The sequence below is a fragment of the Microcaecilia unicolor genome, chromosome 8 (assembly GCF_901765095.1).
Source record: "Microcaecilia unicolor chromosome 8, aMicUni1.1, whole genome shotgun sequence".
Taxonomy (NCBI): domain Eukaryota; kingdom Metazoa; phylum Chordata; class Amphibia; order Gymnophiona; family Siphonopidae; genus Microcaecilia; species Microcaecilia unicolor.
The window spans coordinates 177,275,206-177,292,610 of NC_044038.1; the positions used below are offsets into that span (position 1 = coordinate 177,275,206).

The 17,405-nt window shown below is 44.6% G+C and overlaps 1 protein-coding gene across 1 annotated transcript in view; it reads right to left on the bottom strand.

Annotated features, from left to right (window-relative positions):
- PPP2R2B (protein phosphatase 2 regulatory subunit Bbeta) overlaps positions 1–15,539 on the bottom strand; it is a 239,102-nt gene extending 223,563 nt beyond the window's left edge. Inside the window, exon 1 of the mRNA XM_030212897.1 lies at positions 15,174–15,539. Within this exon, the coding sequence (XP_030068757.1) occupies positions 15,174–15,252 (79 nt within the window). The 5' untranslated portion in view covers positions 15,253–15,539. The remainder of the gene's footprint in view (positions 1–15,173) is intronic.
- Between the last annotated feature and the right edge of the window lie 1,866 nt (positions 15,540–17,405).

Consider the following 17,405-nt stretch of genomic DNA (forward strand, 5'->3'; position numbering starts at 1 on the left):
TTAAAATTTCAAATAATATATCAATCAACACACTTGAATACAGAAAAGAAATTTAAAAAGTAAAGAAAAAATCTAATCATAAAGAAAGTAGCCTACACCTTTACAAAGGTACTACAAAAGGAAACAGACTCTATCCCTTTGCCCTCAAATCAGGTGGAGAGAGTTAAAGAAAAAACCCCAGGAGAAATCTATAAAACAAAAAGCAAAAAATGAAGTAAATTGTGCCTAGACATTATCCCTAATCCATACTTTTTGTCACTCTGACACAAGATGAAAATCAATAGACCCAGGATGAAGAGGAAATGTAATATCAAGTAAAGATTGCAACTGTTGAGTCCAAGAAAGTATATCTAACCAGTGTGTTTTTCTAGCAAAAAAGGTGCTGATACTCAAATTCTAGGCCACCTTTCAGTGGTGGGATGATCACTGAGAGACCCACCCCACAATAGCCAGGCCCCCTGCAACCAGTCACAGAATCTATGACAAGGCATAATTGGTGTGTAGAGCCTGAGCTCTTTCATTAAAACTTGGGGTCCATAGGTCAATTTTACCAGACAATGGAAAAGGTGCCGGTACTCAGTACCCCCAAGTACCCCCTCAAAAAAAGCCCTGTATCTAACAATGTTAAATCTCATAAGCATTTCACTGGAACTCACTCTCTGTCACAGCCCCTTTAATTCCCGTAATATGTCCTGAATGAATCATGCTGTAGCACCTCTTGTAACCAAAAGCAAACTGCAGCTTCCTTGGAGCTGCTTAAAATGATCCTCTCCGATCAAGCACCAGGTGTCATTATAAGAGCATTAGATACCTATCCTACGGTCATCCCCCTTTCCTCCTCCACAAGAGCTATGAGTGTCATATTGCCTTTCATTTGATCACTTTGGAGTGAATTGCATGTGTATAGAAAAATAGTCCTCTTGCTAAATAATATCTGAGCCTTGCTAACTGCCTACTGCCAAGGGCCCCTATCTTGTGCTTAAAAGGAGGCACACTCACTGATTTTGGTTCCCTATCCAACTAGAGGACGTGGGGAAGAGCTGCCATCACCACTCCTTCTCAGAGAATGGATCCACTTACCCAGTGGAGACAGTTAGCCAGTGTGCAAAGTTCAATCCTTTTTCATTTGAGGAAGATCACAGCCTATGAGATCAGCAAATTGATTTTCAATAAACAAGGCACAGCAACAGAAACAATCTCTGCTTGGTAATCTTCTAATTCCAAACAAATTGACTTATCTCCAGGCAATTTAAGTTCTAAATGAGTACATGCCACTTTCGCTGATTCCTCATCCCATCATAGAGAGAGGGAAATCACAGCAACATCACTTAGCAAACTAGCTGTGAGCAGTCAATAGCTTCTCCAATAACATCACGGATTCAGCCAAGGAAAGTCTTGCCTTACCAGTTTGCTTCATTTCTTTGAAGGCGTAAGTAAACATGTGGTTAAAGGTAAGCCAGTTGATGTTGTGTATCTAGCTTTTCAGAAAGCTTTTGGCAAAGTTTATCATGAGAGACTCCTGAGAAAATTAAAGAGTCATGGGAAAGGAGGCAATGTTCTGGTGTGGATTAGGAACTGGTTATCGGACAGAAAACAGAGGGTAGAGTTAAATGGTCATTTCTCTCAATGGAGGAGGGTGAACAGTGGGGTGCCTCAGGGATCCGTACTGGTACCAATGTTATTTAACATATTTATAAATGATCTGGAAATCAGATCGACAAGTGAGGTGATTAAATTTGCAGATAACACAAAACTATTGAAGGTTGTTAAAACGCACGCGGACTGTGAAAAACTGAAGGGAGACCTTAGGAAATTGGAAGACTAGGCACCCAAATACAAAGTGATGCACATTGGGAAGAATAATCCGAATGTCACGGCACTTGGGTCGTCGAAGTGTGTGAGTCCTTGTGCCCTTTCCCTAGGGTAGGAATAGGTGGTCTACAAGCTTCACCCGTGGCGACCGTCGTTCCCAGGGGTTGAGCCCCAGGTTCGGGTAGCCAATGGGACTTTGGAAGAGGAGGAGTGGAGAGACCAGTGGGCAGGGGCCTGAGGCACGAGAAGCGGAGCTGACAAGGAGTGGAAGAAGCGAATATCACTGTCCTCAAATACCAAGAAACAGAGACAAGGACAATGTGGCAGAAGGGAAAAAATATTCCCAGAAGTACTGGGTGCCACTGGTCTGATATATTAAATCCCTAAAAACTGCAGAAGGAAGCTCTCATTTGCAGTTAGCCTGAGAGATTGAAAACAACCTGACTTAAAGGAGAGGTTCCTTGCTGTCATGGTATGTGCAAAACTAGTTGTAACTGCATCATTCTGCATCAATATCCCTGAGAATGTACAGGAAAATCATTACTGCATCATTCTGCATTGCTGTGGGAAAAGGAGTATTACTCCCAGAAATGGCAGAACAAGGAGACAATAACGCAAGGGGGCGTCTGAAGCACATACACACAATCATTTCAAGAGCACTGGCAGAGATCTCAACACTGCACAAGACTGGAAGCCGACAATTAGCTCTGCACAAACCCTAAATCTGTGCCTCAGTTGCAATCCCAGCTCTGCCACAGACTCTGCATGAACCTCAATGAGTCACCTTATCTCCTTGTCCCTGAGCTCTAGTCTTATCCCTGTCACTGGCTCAGTTCCAACTTCAGCTCTGCCATGCTCTCTCTGTGTGCTTCTAGGCATGTCACTTTATCTACCTGTGCCTGGATGAGCCCAGCTGTAACTAGGTAATAATTACTGCCCCCTTCAGAATCTGTTATGCAAATTAAGCAACACAATTCTTAGTCAGTAAGTACATCCCAGAGAAGGCTGTACATGCGACAAGGTGGTGGCCGTGGCTAGAAGGATGTTAGGCTGCATAGAAAGGGGTATAACCAGCAGAGAAAGGAGGTGTCGATGCCCCTTTACAAGTCATTAGTGAGGCCCCACTTGGAGTATTGTGTTCAGTTTTGGAGGTCATGTCTTGCTAAGGATGTAAAAAGACTTGAAGCGGTGCAAAGAAATGCTACAAAAACGGTATGAGATTTGCGTTGCAAACCGTACGAGGAGAGACTTGCCGACCTGAAAATGTATACCCTGCAGGAAAGGAGAAACAGGGGTGACAAGATACAAACATTCAAATATTTGAAAGGTATTAATCCACAAACAAACCTTTTCCAGAGACGGTAGAACTAGAGGACATGAATTGAGGTTGAATGGGGCAGACTTAGGAATAACGTCAGGAAGTATTTTTTCACGTAGAGGGTGGCAGATACTTGGAATGCCCTCCTGCGGGAGGTGGTGTAGATGAAAACAGTAACGAAATTCAAAAATGTGTGGCATAAACACAAAGGAACCCTCTTTAGAAGGAATGGATCCACAGAAGCTTAGTGGAGATTGGGTGGCAACACTGGTAATTGGGAAGCAAATCAGTGCTGGGCAGACTTCTACGGTCTGTGCCCTGAAAATGGCAAGGACAAATCAAGGACAGGTATACATATGACGTATCACATATAATGAGTTTATCTTGTTAGGCAGACTGAATGGACCATATAGGTCTTTTTATCTGCCATCATCTACTTTGTTACTATATTAAAATGGCAGAGATGCCAAGTTAACCAGTTCCAGGCTGGAGGTTTTGGGCAGTTCTGGATTTCTGGGCACACCATCCCGGTGCATTATGAGACTTGCAACACTTCCTTTCAATGAGAAGGATCAGGCTCATTGAATTCCACACTGCTCTGAGATGTAAATTCAAAACCAGGACCGTCCCAAAATCTCTAGCCTGGAACTGGGTAACTGCTGTTGAAAGATGCTGACTACTGGAATACAATGTTCTTGTTCTTGGCATCTCTGGAGCAGGTACATCTCATTCCTGCATGTTCCAGCAGAGTAGTACGGAGTCCAGGCTTTCCCAATGCACCTTTCTGTCATGTCCTACAGGAGTTTCCATGGGATAGGGCCAGCTCTTTCACCACTAACATAAAGAAATATACAGTTTAATAAAGCCAGCCGGGCAGTTGGGTGAGCTCTACAGTAAATGGGTTATTGTCTGTCCTGCAGCTGTGCTATGGGATCTCCCATCTCCTCCTCCTTTCTCCTAGTCCCACACACCTCCATTGTTCTGGGCCATGAGTTACTGTCAGAAAATAGCCCTGAAGTTAAGCAGACTCCTACATTTCTGGGTATCGCCAGCCAAATTCAATTGTTACTTGTATTGCACAGAAAAAAGCCTTATTATACTTCCAAGGCATTACATTGACTTCATCATAACAGAAGTGTGTTTTTGGCTGGTTGGCTTGGTGGATGGTGATTTGCATATTCACGCAAATACTTTCCACTCTCTCGCTGCTCTGCCTTTTAATGCAAATTCTCATCATCTTTTAGCATTCTGTGTTATTTTATTACAAAACAGTTTAATAGTTTAAAAAACTTGTTATACCACCCTTCTAACATAAAATCAGAGTGGTTTACAATACAGTATACAATCTGTCAATCTGTAAAATCATTCAGTAATGGTCACAAAATTCTTGCTAATCTGTAAAATCATTCAGTAATGGTCACAAAATTCTTGCTATCTCTCACATTAGATAGGTTCAGTTCAGGTTGGATGTTATTTTTTTTCACCCCTAATAGAATTTGGGGGTCCCAAAGAATGCAAATGAAGAACTGTTCTCACCAGGGTGGTGGGAGTGGGTGGGGTTAGAGCTACCACCTCATCGAAGATCAGTTAAACAGGCTGAACTGGCCCTGGCTTCATGCTATTGAGCTCCTTCTGAAAACTGGAACTATACATCTACACATGCAATTGGAGAAAACCATTACTGGATCAAACTTATCAGCTGGCCTGGAATGAGGGGCAACCCAAGTGAGGTGGCACAACTTCCTCCAAATCTTTCCCCATGATCTGATCCTCATGCACACTAGATCTCCCTGACATCCCCCTGATCCCATTCCTCTCTCCGAAACACCAATCCCTACTACAAAGTTCCAATCTCCCTGCCAAATACCAGATCACTCCCTTAGCACCTCTCACTGGTCCCATCCTACCCCCATGAAGAAACCCTGCACCCATCCTCAAACCCCACCCCTGAAGAAAACACCTTCCCCCAACATCCCACTAGGGATCTTGGCAGTCATTTTGACCAAAGCCTAGGTGGGAGTAGAAGGAAACTGCTTCTGCCCAAGGCCACTGAGCTATCAAAGAAGGTCTCAGGATGCTGGGGGAGGGGAGGCCTCTGTGGAAGAGGATGTTTTCTCTAGGAGGTGGAGTTTTAAGGATAGGGGTGGTGTTTAAGCACAGGGTGGGATTGGAGGTTAACAATAGGGCTTGGTGTTGGGGGAGAAATGAGGGGGATGATGAAGAGATCTGATGTGCAGGGGGGATCAGATCATGGGGAGAGATGTGGAAGAGGGTGTGGCATTTTGACCATACTCATGGCTATTACTTATTTATTTCATAGGGGCTGCTGACCCTGGACTGGCAGCTGCCTTGCTACTAGATTGCCGGTAACATAGTAATATAGTAAATGACAGCAGATAAAGACCTGTACGGTCCATCCAGTCTGCCCAACAAGATAAACTCATTTTATATGGTATGTGATACTTTATAACCGAGTTTGATTTGTCCTTGCCAATCTCAGGGCACAGACCGTGGAAGTCTGCCCAGCACTGTTCTTGTACTAAAAGTTCTGAAGCTCCACCTCCTCCTCTGTGCTATCAGCAGTCATGACAGCTAGTGTATGGTATCGCCCTGTGCACTAGCTGTCCACCCACCCATATCATGCCCAGCTCTCACCCATTCCCACATTGACAGCTAATGCGGCATTTTTACCATGCACTGCTGTTTTTAATACAGTAGAAATATTGTGGGCCAGCGCTATTGTCTACCGCAATCCCCGCTATAACCCCACATACTGTACCTGGGCTGTTGGGGGTCCCCAAGCACTGCCAGCAGAATCCTTCCTGCACTGATATTCAACACCATGCTGCCTGCCCCGCTTGCCCGCCCCAACACACGGCTTTAGTGAACCTGATCAAGCGTGAAGCTTGCGCATGCTCAGTTTCACTAAAAATGAGCATGCACGTGGGGGGGTGGAGGAAAGCAGGACAGGCAGAGTGGCACCAAATATCGTCAACCAAACCAGCAGATCCTGGAGGCCTGAAACCAAAATTGTGTGGCTACGCACATTGGTTCTATCCTCGTAATCATTTTTGTTGCCATTCTCTGAACCTTTTCTTTTTCTGCTATTTCCTGTCTGAGACGGGGCCCACAATACTCAATGTGCGGTCGCACGAGGGCCCACGCATATTCACTGATGAACAGCTGCATGTAAAAACATCACACGTACTAGAAAGAGGTTTCTAAAATAGCGGGGCCTGGAATAAACATTTGTTTGGTTTTATGTTCTCCTACTTTAAATTGTTTTAGCGCTTGCTGATATTCAAAAGTATCATCTGGGTATCATCTTACTCAACTATAAAAACACAAAGGCAATCAGATAAAAAATACTGAAACCCCAGAGAAAACAATCTGAAACTGCAGCTGCATTACAATCCACCTATAACTGGATGGGAGAAACAGAACTCAGAAGCCTTTGCAGAGATTAATGTTGAAATATCTCTGCAGATTTGGCTTAATGTTTCTTTCATCGGTCATAAAAAAACCTCCCAGACCCATTTTTATATATTCCTTCAAGTGCTCAAATTCTTACACACACTCTCTGTATTTCTAATAAGTATATTTTAAGGGCCCCTTTTACTAAGGCACGCTAACAGATTAGTGCACGCTAAACGCTAAGATGCCCATAGGAATATAATGGGCGTCAGCGTTTAGCGCATGCTAATTTTTAGTGCGTGGCTCAAAAAAAAGGGCCCTAAATCTTGACTCCAGTTCCAAACTTTTCTTATCATATAATCTGTGCTGGGTACCAGTGGCGTACCGAGGGTGGGGTGGTGGAGGCGGTCCACCCCAGGTGCACGCTGCTGGAGGGGTACAGAGAGCAGCCACGCGGCTGTTGGATCCACTTGTTCCCTGTTCCCTCTGCCCCGGAACAGGTTTACTTCCAGTTCCAGGGCAGAGGGAGCAGGGAGCCAGCAGAGCCGACAGCCGCGCGGCTGCTCCCAGCAGCTAAGAATACACCCCGGGGGGGGAGGTTGATGCACCGGGGGGGGGGGGGGGGGTGCCATGCTGCACCCTGGGGGGACAGACGCCGCTGCACCCAGGGGGAGGGGGTGTGCAGCGGTGATCCGCTCCGGGTGGCAGCTGACCTAGGATCATCACTGCTGGGTACAAAAATTGTCAACATGGAGCAGGGAAACTTAATTTTAGACCCAACTCTGGACATACAGGGGGAATATTCTGGATCCCTTCTCCAGAGTGGCATTGCTCAAATTTAATGAAGAGTGGATTATTCTGGCATACCCCAGTAATAGGTACCCCTTAAGATTTGGAAGGAAATACAAAAGGAAGTTGACAGAGGCAGGTGGGGGCATCTTGTACACTAACCAATTTATTCAGGCATGAGCTTTCAAGGATCTGAGTCCATAGAGAACCAGAGACCATATCATCAAATGCAGCTCTGGTTCTCAATAAATTGGATAGTCTAGTTCAAGTTCTTTTTTTTTTATTAACTGATTAAAAGACAAATCCATCAAAGTGGAGTACAATACATAAATTCAAAAAATAATATGGAAAAGAACGTCAATAAAAAAAACAGGAAAGAGGAAAAATTCAGATTAAAAGAAACTGCTGTGTGTGCTTCACCATCAGAGCCATAGAAACAATCCCCCTCCCTGACTGCCCCAAACGAAGAAGAAAAAAAACAAACAGACATATCCTAAAGATCTATGTTGAAGGCCTCACAAAAAAAAAAAGAGCCTTCAACAAACACTTAAAACTTAACTGTGAGGGTTCCATCTGCAAATACCCTGGTAAGTAGTTCCAGAGCATAGGACCCACCACGTTAAACATCGAACTGCACACTGAACACAAAGAAATCCAATGAAAAGATGGAATAATTAATAAAGATTGTTGGGCAGACCACAAAGCCCAAGTTCGGATAGAGCATATTCAAAATTGCTTGAGAAACGTTGGACAACCCATCTGTAGAACTTTATGAACCATTATTAAAATTTTAAAAGAAATATGAAAAACAATCAGTAACCAATGTTCCTCCCGCAAAAGTTTGACCGCCATGCGGTCAAACTTCTTTGCCCCAAATAGTAATTTCACTGCCACTTTTCCTGTCATTTAGAAATGAAAACACAATCCTAATTTCTCCTCCTGCAATTACTGGCATTATATCAAAGCAGTGAGGTGTGGGGTGAGCTCTCAGAGGCTTCCAAAAGTCCTCCTAAACATAGTAACACAATGAGTCACCTCACCAGTGGAACACTGTTGGCAAGAGATGCACGTCACACTGAGTCAAAGATAAAAAGAGGTAGGGGTGAATGGAACAGAGCTGCAGTGGAATCGGGTAAGGAAGGAGGAGAGACCAGTGGGAGAAGTTATGGGATGTAGGCAAAACCCTGGCAAGTGTAATTCATTTATGGGCGGATCTCTGGCAGGATCCTACAACAGTAGCTGTTATGCAATTTTACCCTTCCCCCTCTTTCCTTTCAAAGACTGTGTTTCTCCCTTTTAACCTATTGTATGTTGTCCAGTCCAATTAGTTTGATTTCCTTCCCTTTAGAATGTACGCCACACAGATTAGTGTCCACTGCACGGCTGGAGTGTATTTATTCAGGTTGCTGTCTCTTCTATGGTGCAAAGGAGGTGATCGAAAATTTAGCTCAGCAGGTTAATAATTCCTGATGAAACAGAGGAACAAATAACACGAGGGCAGATGAACACCATCTGGGGAATTCTATAAATGATGCCTAAAGTTAGACACTAAGGACCAGATTCTACATTTGACACCGAAAAAATTGGTGCAGTTGGAAAACATGACTACAATTATTCTATAACTGCACCTAAAGTTAGACGCAGTTTACAGAATATGCATAGCGCTGGTCACAAAACTAAAATGCAGGTGCAATCATTTACACCAATGAAAACCTGGTAAAAATTCCCATGCCTAACCTTAGGCATGTACATTTTAAGAATGCCTATGACCCGCCCATAGCTACACTCCCTTTTGAGATTTGTACAGTAGAATTTATGAGAACTACTTTATAGATACGCTTAGCGAGTAGTGTGTGTAAATTCTAATTAGTGCCAATAATTGCTTGTTAACATCCAATTATCAGCACTGATTGGCTTATTAACCAGTTGAGTTGCACATGCAAATCAGAATGCACTCAGATTCGCATGCACAACTCAAGTTACACTATATAGAATTTGGGGGTAAATCCGTACCCAAATTTCAGTACAGAAACACGTTCCAATGGATGCAAGGTGCAAAACAGGGCTGAAACCCAATTTTAGAATATCAACTACATGTATCTGTGTGCAACTGCAAAGGAGGCATTCCCATGGCAGGGGCATGGGTGGGTTAGGGGCATTCCAGAACATTGTGCGCAGTATTATATAGAATACTGCAGATGGGCGCCCAATTGCATGCCAGGATTTACACCTGGTGTAACTCCTTACGCCCAAAGTTGAGTATGGAATTCGGCAACCAATGATATTCTATAAAGAGTGCTCATCCCGGAGTGGCCTTTATAGAATAGTGTTGGTTGGTCGCCATTTACTGAATCCAGCTCCATATAGCCTAACCAGCCTGCCCATCTAGTTAGGGGCTATAAGGAGTGTCTACAGGAGCCCTTCCCACTAAGTGGCCTGAACATATGGCCACATGAGAAGGACTTTCATTTAAACAATATCCTTTATCAAAAAATATAGGAAATCTGGGCAAATGTCTTCAGATACTCCACCCCTTCTGCATCTTCAGAATTCTGTAGGATCAAACCCTGTAAATGGGAGAGAATCCCTTCTCCATGTTTACAAGGCAGGTCCTACTGATATTAGGCCTTGCCAAGTTGGGAAAGACTTGCTGTGTTTGGTATGCTTCCCATACATTTGTAAAATGTGCCCTTCTTAGTGACTAGTAACAGAGTTAACTCTGTCATACTCTGCCAGCTCTGAGTGGGCAGTCACTGTGAACATCTGAGTTGCTTCCCAGATTTTCTGTAAGCAATCAGAGAGCAAAAGAACCCCCTTGAACTGAAAGGAGTTTAAGTTTGTGGCTAGCAGAGTGGAGGAGTAGCCTAGTGGTTAGTGCAGCAGGCTTTGATTCTGGGGAATTGGGCTCAATTCCCACTGCAACTCTTTGTGACTTGGGGCAAGTCACTTAACCCTCTATTGCCCCAGGTACAAATAAGTACCTGTATATACTATGCAAATGTGCTTTGGATGTAGTTGTAAAAACCACAGAAAGGCAGTACATCAATTCCCTTTCTAAGGGCGTTATCATTCAGTGCCTGAATTTAATATGTAAACTGCTTTGATTGTACCACAGAAAGGCAGTATATAAAGAATCGAATAAATAAATAAAAATAATATATTGCACACTGACTCCTGGTCACTGACCACAGAAGAGTCTGTAAACTGAAAATCTGATACCAAATCTACAACTTGTCGTATTTGTTTCCTCTTCAAAGAAATTATGTTTCTCTCTTCCCATCTACCCCACCCTTAGAGCCATCAAATAATATTTAAATAAATAATATATTGTAGGTGCTGTGTTAATCCACTGAGGTATAAAGAAATGAAGGTGACACCTTCCCAGTGCACTAAAAGAGTTAACTCATCTATGACTTGCTTTCAGGAGTGTTCGCCCATCATCAGCTTCTCCAACATCACTGACACAGCAAGCTACCTGGAAAGTGAGGAGAACTGATGGAGAAAGGGTTAGATTCTATTTATGTCTAAAAAAATCGGTGCCAACAAAATATGCCTAGGTGTAGTCTATAAAGTACACCTAAAGTTAGGTGCAGTTTACAGAATATGCCTAAATTTAGGCGCAGTTTATGGAATCCGCCCAGCACCCATTTCCTGTGTCTATATTTACAAAAGAGAGGGAACGAAGTACAAACTAAAGTCCAAACAAAAAAAAAAAAACAGCACCACGGGCCTTTAAAAATGGAACACAGTTCTTTAATGAATGAGCCTTGACAAAAAGTCCCGACACGGGCCGTGTTTCGGTGACTAGCACCTGCGTCAGGGGTCCCCACGTCTCATTCATTAAAGAACTGTGTTCCATTTTTAAAGGCCCGTGGTGCTGTTTTTCTTGTCTGTGCCTATATTTAGTCACAGACATTTATGAAAACTAAATCCTGGTGTAAATACCGCTACCTAAGTTATGCGCAGAACGGGCATATTCTATAACATTGCGCATAAATGCAAGGACTGCCCATGACCTTCCCATGCCCCTCCCATGGCCATGCACCCTTTTTGGATCTGAATCTTAGAATTTATATGCATCACTTTATAGAATACACTTAGAAACTTGTGTGTGTAAATTCTAATTAAAGCCAATTAGTAGCAATAATTGCTTGTTAAGTGGCAATCATCAGCACTGATTGGCTTGTATTGCCAATTAAATTGCATGTGCAAAACAGAAGACAACCAGATTTGTGCATGAAACTTAGGTTCCATTATATAGAATTTCGGGGAAGCAGGGCCATGCCAACACGGTAAGCGGGGTAAGCATGGCAGGGGGGTGCCACCCTCTGGGGGGCGACGCCGCACCATGCTCACCTCGCTCGCCCTCCCGCTCCCATTGTTCAATTGCCCGCCCTCTTCTCCCCCCCCCCAACATCCCTTTTCTTTTTCTTTCTTTTTAAATTTACCTCCGTGGCGGTCCAGCAGCGCAGTGTCAGTGAAGGAGGCGGCGCTCCCGACGTCTCTAGTCTTCCCTTCACTGTGTTCCGCCTTCTTCTGACGTCAAGGAAATGACGTCAGAAGAAGGCGGAACACAGCGAAGGGAAGTCTAGAGACGTCGGGAGCGCAGCCTCCTTCACTGATGCTGCGGTGCTGGACCGCCACGGAGGTAAATTTAAAAAGAACAATGGGAGCGGGAGGGCGAGCGAGGTGAGCATGGTGCGGCGGTGCCCCCAGAGGGTGGCGCCCCCCTGCCATGCTTACCCCGCTTACCGTGTTGGCACAGCCCTGGCGGGAGGGCAGGGGAGAGAGGAGCATGGATGCGAAGGGGGGGAGAAGAGGGCGGGCCAGGCCAACTGGGACATGGGAGCGGGAGGGCAAGGGAGAGACGAGCATGGATGCGAAGGGGGAGGGGAGAAGAGGGCGGGCCAGGCCAACTGGGACATGATGGGAGCGGGAGGACAGGGGAGAGAGGAGCATGGATGCGAGGGGGGTCATGGAAGGGAGAGAGGGGAATTGCTGGATAGGGATTAATGGAGGGTGACAGAGGAGCATGGATGGGAGGGGCAGGGCTCAGGGAGAGAGGGGAATTGCTGGATAGGGAATTAGGGATGAATGGAGGGGACAGAGGAGCATGGATGGGAGGGCAGGGCTCAGGGAGAGAGGGGAATTGCTGAATAGGGATGAATGGAGGGGACAGAGGAGCATGGATGGGAGGGCAGGGCTCAGGGAGAGAGGGGAATTGCTGGATAGGGATTAATGGAGGGGGACAGAGGAGCATGGATGGGAGGGCAGGGCTCAGGGAGAGAGGGGAATTGCTGGATAGGAATGAATGGAGGGGGCAGGGGACAGAGGAGCATGGATGGGAGGGCAGGACTCAGGGAGAGAGGAGAAATTGCTGGACATAGAGGGGAGGGAAGAGAGATGAAGGAGATGAAATGAGGGAAAAGGAAGAGAGGAGAAAAACTGCACATGGATGAAGAAAATAGGCAGAAGCTGAGGACCAGAAATGAAGAAGAAAGGAGGAAAGGAAAGAAATAAATGGAAAGGAAGCCCTGGAAACGGAGTTAAGAGGACAGATAGCAGCAGAATCAGATACTGGGCCAGCATGATCAGAAAAATAAAGTCACCAGACAACAAAGGTAGAAAAAATAATTTTATTTTCATTTTAGTGTTTGGAATATGTCCACTTTGAGAATTTACATCTGCTATCTTATTTTGCAATGTATAGCAATTTGTTTCTAAGAATATTGCTGACAATTCCTGTCAGTGTGGCAAGTGGTGAGCGATCATTTTCACGGGGGGGGGGGGGAGGGGCGCTGCCGCCGCCAACTGATAGTCTGCGGGGGGGGGGGGCGCCAACTGATAGTCTGCAGGGGGGCGCCAGAGACCCTAGGCATGGCCCTGCGGGGAAGATGTGTAACTTGTGCTTAATGCCCATGGCCATCTTCCATTTACAACCAATAGAAAAAAACAGAAATGTGACAGACAAAATAATACACAAAGCACAATTCAAAACTTTTTTTTATAAAAGCAAACATTTTTATAACAGTAATCTTGATGCCAGTAAATAGCCAACAATTTTATATCAATCCTAATATCAAAATTAACAATAAACAAACACATAATTCATCCACACATCATTTAACCAACAAACTATTAAAATTATATCAAAATGATTATATAGCAGCCTCTTACAGCACCGTCTCTCTCCATCCCTCATTTGCAGAAACAACCTCTGCATGAAACTACTGTAAATTCTCTTGGGCAGATGGTACTATAAAAATGGTAAGCATCATTATTACGATATGGACCATTCACAAGAGAACCAAAATAAATTCCAGCTTACTTTCCTGATGTTGTGCAATCAACCGCTCTGGGGTTTGTATGTTTTTTTGCCTCTTCCTCTATTAAAAGACATTACTGACAAATGCAGTTTCTTCCAGGCACAAACCTCACCATTTCTTGTGCAACAGTATGGGAACAGGCTTTACCAGGCTCTGGCATTTTTAACCTTTTCAATCTTTAAATAATCATAAATAAATCACAACAACAATCAGGCTTTTAGGTAGACACATGTGACCCATATTTGTGATTTATAGAGGATTTGTCAACATAGGTTACTATTAAGACATTAGTAACTAGGTCTCATCGGATAAAATCGGGCCTGTGCTAAAATAGCGTGAGTTACTGGTAAAATATCCCATTTTAATGGTAACCTATATTGATCCCTTCCCCCCTTAGCGTGAAGAGTTTCAGTCTCTGATAACCAGAGCTGATGTTGTGATGTCATAATGCCTCATTTAACCAATAAGAGTCAACCTCACCAGTGATGTCACAAAATGGGGCCAGTGCTAAAACACAAAGAGTCTGTGGTAAACTAACCTGTCTTTCCTGTAGCCCACTTTGATAACTTCCCCCCTTTAGGTTGACGTTCTTTAAAATTAGCTCACACACAGTACAGGCTTCTGCTGTTTCATAAGTACTGTATGGATGTGCATTGCTTGCTCAGCTGCATCTGATTGGCTTATGCACTTTAAAAATTAGTGTGCAAAATCAGTTACAGCATAACCCTACAAATTAACATGTGTAAAATTGATTAGCACAAGTTAAAAAGTTCTAATGCACACATTAAAAAATTATTACAAACCAAAGTGAGAAACGATTAGAAAAATATCTGAAAATCAGGGAAATTTGGGGGAAAATCAGAAGGCAAATTGCATTATTGTGGGTGGGGGTGAGTGGGATGCACATCCATATTAATAAAGTAATACAGCAGCAACGCCAATGAAGTGGATTTATGAGTTCAGTGGTTATTAGCTCATCAGATTTATGAGCAGACCAGACTTCTAGGGAATTATTTTGCAATCTTAGGATCAGAAATGTACACAGGAATAAATAAAAACAAGCATGTAAGGACCACTGTTACATCAGAAGGCAACCCTTTTTCCTTAATTGCTTTCTCAGGACCGCAGAACTGCATTCAAGAGACATTGACAAACTGCATTTTGCAATACACAAGTCCTGTAGTGAGAATTTGTCTTAATATGGGGTTGTTTACTTCCTGCAGAACTAGAGCAAATACGACTGCAAAAATAAATTATCTTCCGAAGATAAATAAATAAAATTAGGCCCTCATAAACATAAATCTATATGCAGTTCTTCCCCTCCCTTGCTAAGCTGAAACCTCCACTGGGGTATCATGCCACTTTGCCCCTCTCTCCCAGATCTGTGCAGCCTGTCTCAGATCGGTTTCTGCCAAGCATGGCTGCTGCAAAGAGCAGTGTCAGCAAAGCTTCCTAGAGAAGCCACGCTCCCTCCTCCCTCCCTCCCTCCACACCCACACCCGGCTGATCCCTACCTTCCGTGTGGCAGCTGGAAGACAGGATGGTGTTGGTGGGCCTGAAGATGTAGGGCAGATAGCGAGAGAAGCATTTCATCTTAAGGAACAGGCGAAGGAGGGAGATCGAAATCAATCCCCGGCTTCTCAGTGCAGGAGTGACAAAATCCAGGGGCCCCGGGACTCTGTCTGCACGCCTAGGGAGCCCCGGCAATCACTGCAGTCCAAGCCCATGGTTTGCATTTTTGGTGACTTGCCCTCGGCATCAAGCAGAGCTGCGTTCACATGCTGCTGGGACTCCCAAGCCTCCCCCCACCCCCGAAGCAGGCAAGCTGGGAACGGGATGGCTTTCACTGGCTGCGAGTCAGCAGGACTGCGTCTGCTGACTAAGTCGGTCCTGCCTGTAAACAGAGCGAACAGAACAGCCCAACCCAGCCCGCAGCCCTCTCCCTATCCCTCTCTGCTCCAAGAAGGAGATAAAGAGATCCATCAAATAAGAGGGACAACGAGGGACCCAAAGGGCACCTTGAAATTGTGCTAGCAGAAAAGCAAGGGAAAGCGAGCACAGCTGCGCATCACCCATGCCATACACAGGGAGAACAGTTTGATATATACATTAAAAGCATGCTGTACTTCTCTACCTTTGTAAAGGGAGCTTTTGGCAGAATGGCTAGGAAATAGAAGGCATTTGAATGGCATTTTGTTTCTAAAATGCTTTATACTGTGCATTTTCCTCCTGTCACCACTTGTGCACAAACCAGCTTTGGAGAGCAAAGGGAGGCTTTTTTGGTGCTTATGCAGATGTTCCTCAGCACCCAGATTCAGAATAAATTAGGGCTGGGGGCTTCAAAAGACTCAGCAGGCCTCACAGTGATGCAGCACAAACAACACCTGGCGAAATTATGCACCAAAAATGATACATTGTCTGCTCCACAATTAGACATTCTGCTCACAATATTTTAAAACTAAGGCTGACTTTGACAAAATCTAATGGTATTTGAGCAATAAATGCAATGCAAAAAAAAAGTTGTTACTCGAAGATGTATATTTTAAAATATTTAATTCAGAGCTCTTTAATAGTACAAATAAGGTAGCCCCCCTCCCCACACGTACACACACTGCTATGGTGTGGACTCCATCGTGCTCGTTCACCCCTCCCCCAGGCCTGACCCAGCCTCTCTCCACCCCCCCAGGCTTCATTCTACCATAGGTCTCCTCCCCTAAGCCCAACACCTCCATTTTTGGTTCCTCCTCTTTCCCCAGCCCATCCTTTCCCCTCCTGTCTTCAAGCCTAACTCCGCTACTCCCCTCCTTTTTACCTCAAAAGGACCAATCCAATGACTCTCCTCTTCCCTTGTCCCCAGGCCCCACCCCACCTCTCCCTACCTGTAGTATTTTGGGGTAATTCTATAAACGGGAACCTAGAAGTGCATGTCACTTGTACGCATCTTTGACCCCAATAATGGAGAGTGACGTGTGTATATGGACTAACTGCTATAGCATATAACTGCAAGAGGGCGAACATATGGGTGGGCCATGAGCATGTCAACGAACAATGCGTTTATAGAATACTCAGTTGTGCACGTTCATCGGTGCCCCTAGACTCACTCAATAGTACCAACCATTGACCTGGTGTAAGTAATCGCACCTAACTTTTGGTGCACGAAAGCCAGTTTATACTAGTTTTCTATAAGGATTTAGGTGCACCTAAATGTCATCGTAGAATCGGCAATAAGCATGCTCCAGTGTGGAACCTACTTCTTGGTGACTAATTATAGATTTGCCCTTTCGCTTTTAGCTGACTGTGCTCCTTCCTTCCCAGATGGTCCAAAGTTTCTGTAGACATCTTTTTGGCCAATGTGAGCAAAGTCACTTTCTTCATCCAGGCCTGAATGTCAAATAGTCTCCCTTCTGATTTGCGCAAAGCTCTGCCACTGCCAGATCCTTCTTCTGACCCATGGTGACTGATGCAGATGCCATGCTCTTTTCCCAGCCCATACGACCCAGTCTGCATGGGCCATTGCCACTTCCTCGTCCTCCTTCCAGCCTGCAGAGCCAATGTCAAAAAGCCTCCTGTCCTTGTGCCAGATTCTGCAAGAATACATAAAATTCTGCAGGAAAGCGGGATTCTGGCCAGTGGTGCAGACTTTCCCCTACTGTCAACTCTTATGACCTAAAGAGGTTGTTCCAGTGTTCCTGTTTTGGAACGAATGACAAAACGTACCTCTTTTTTTTGTTGTTGTTTCGATTCTG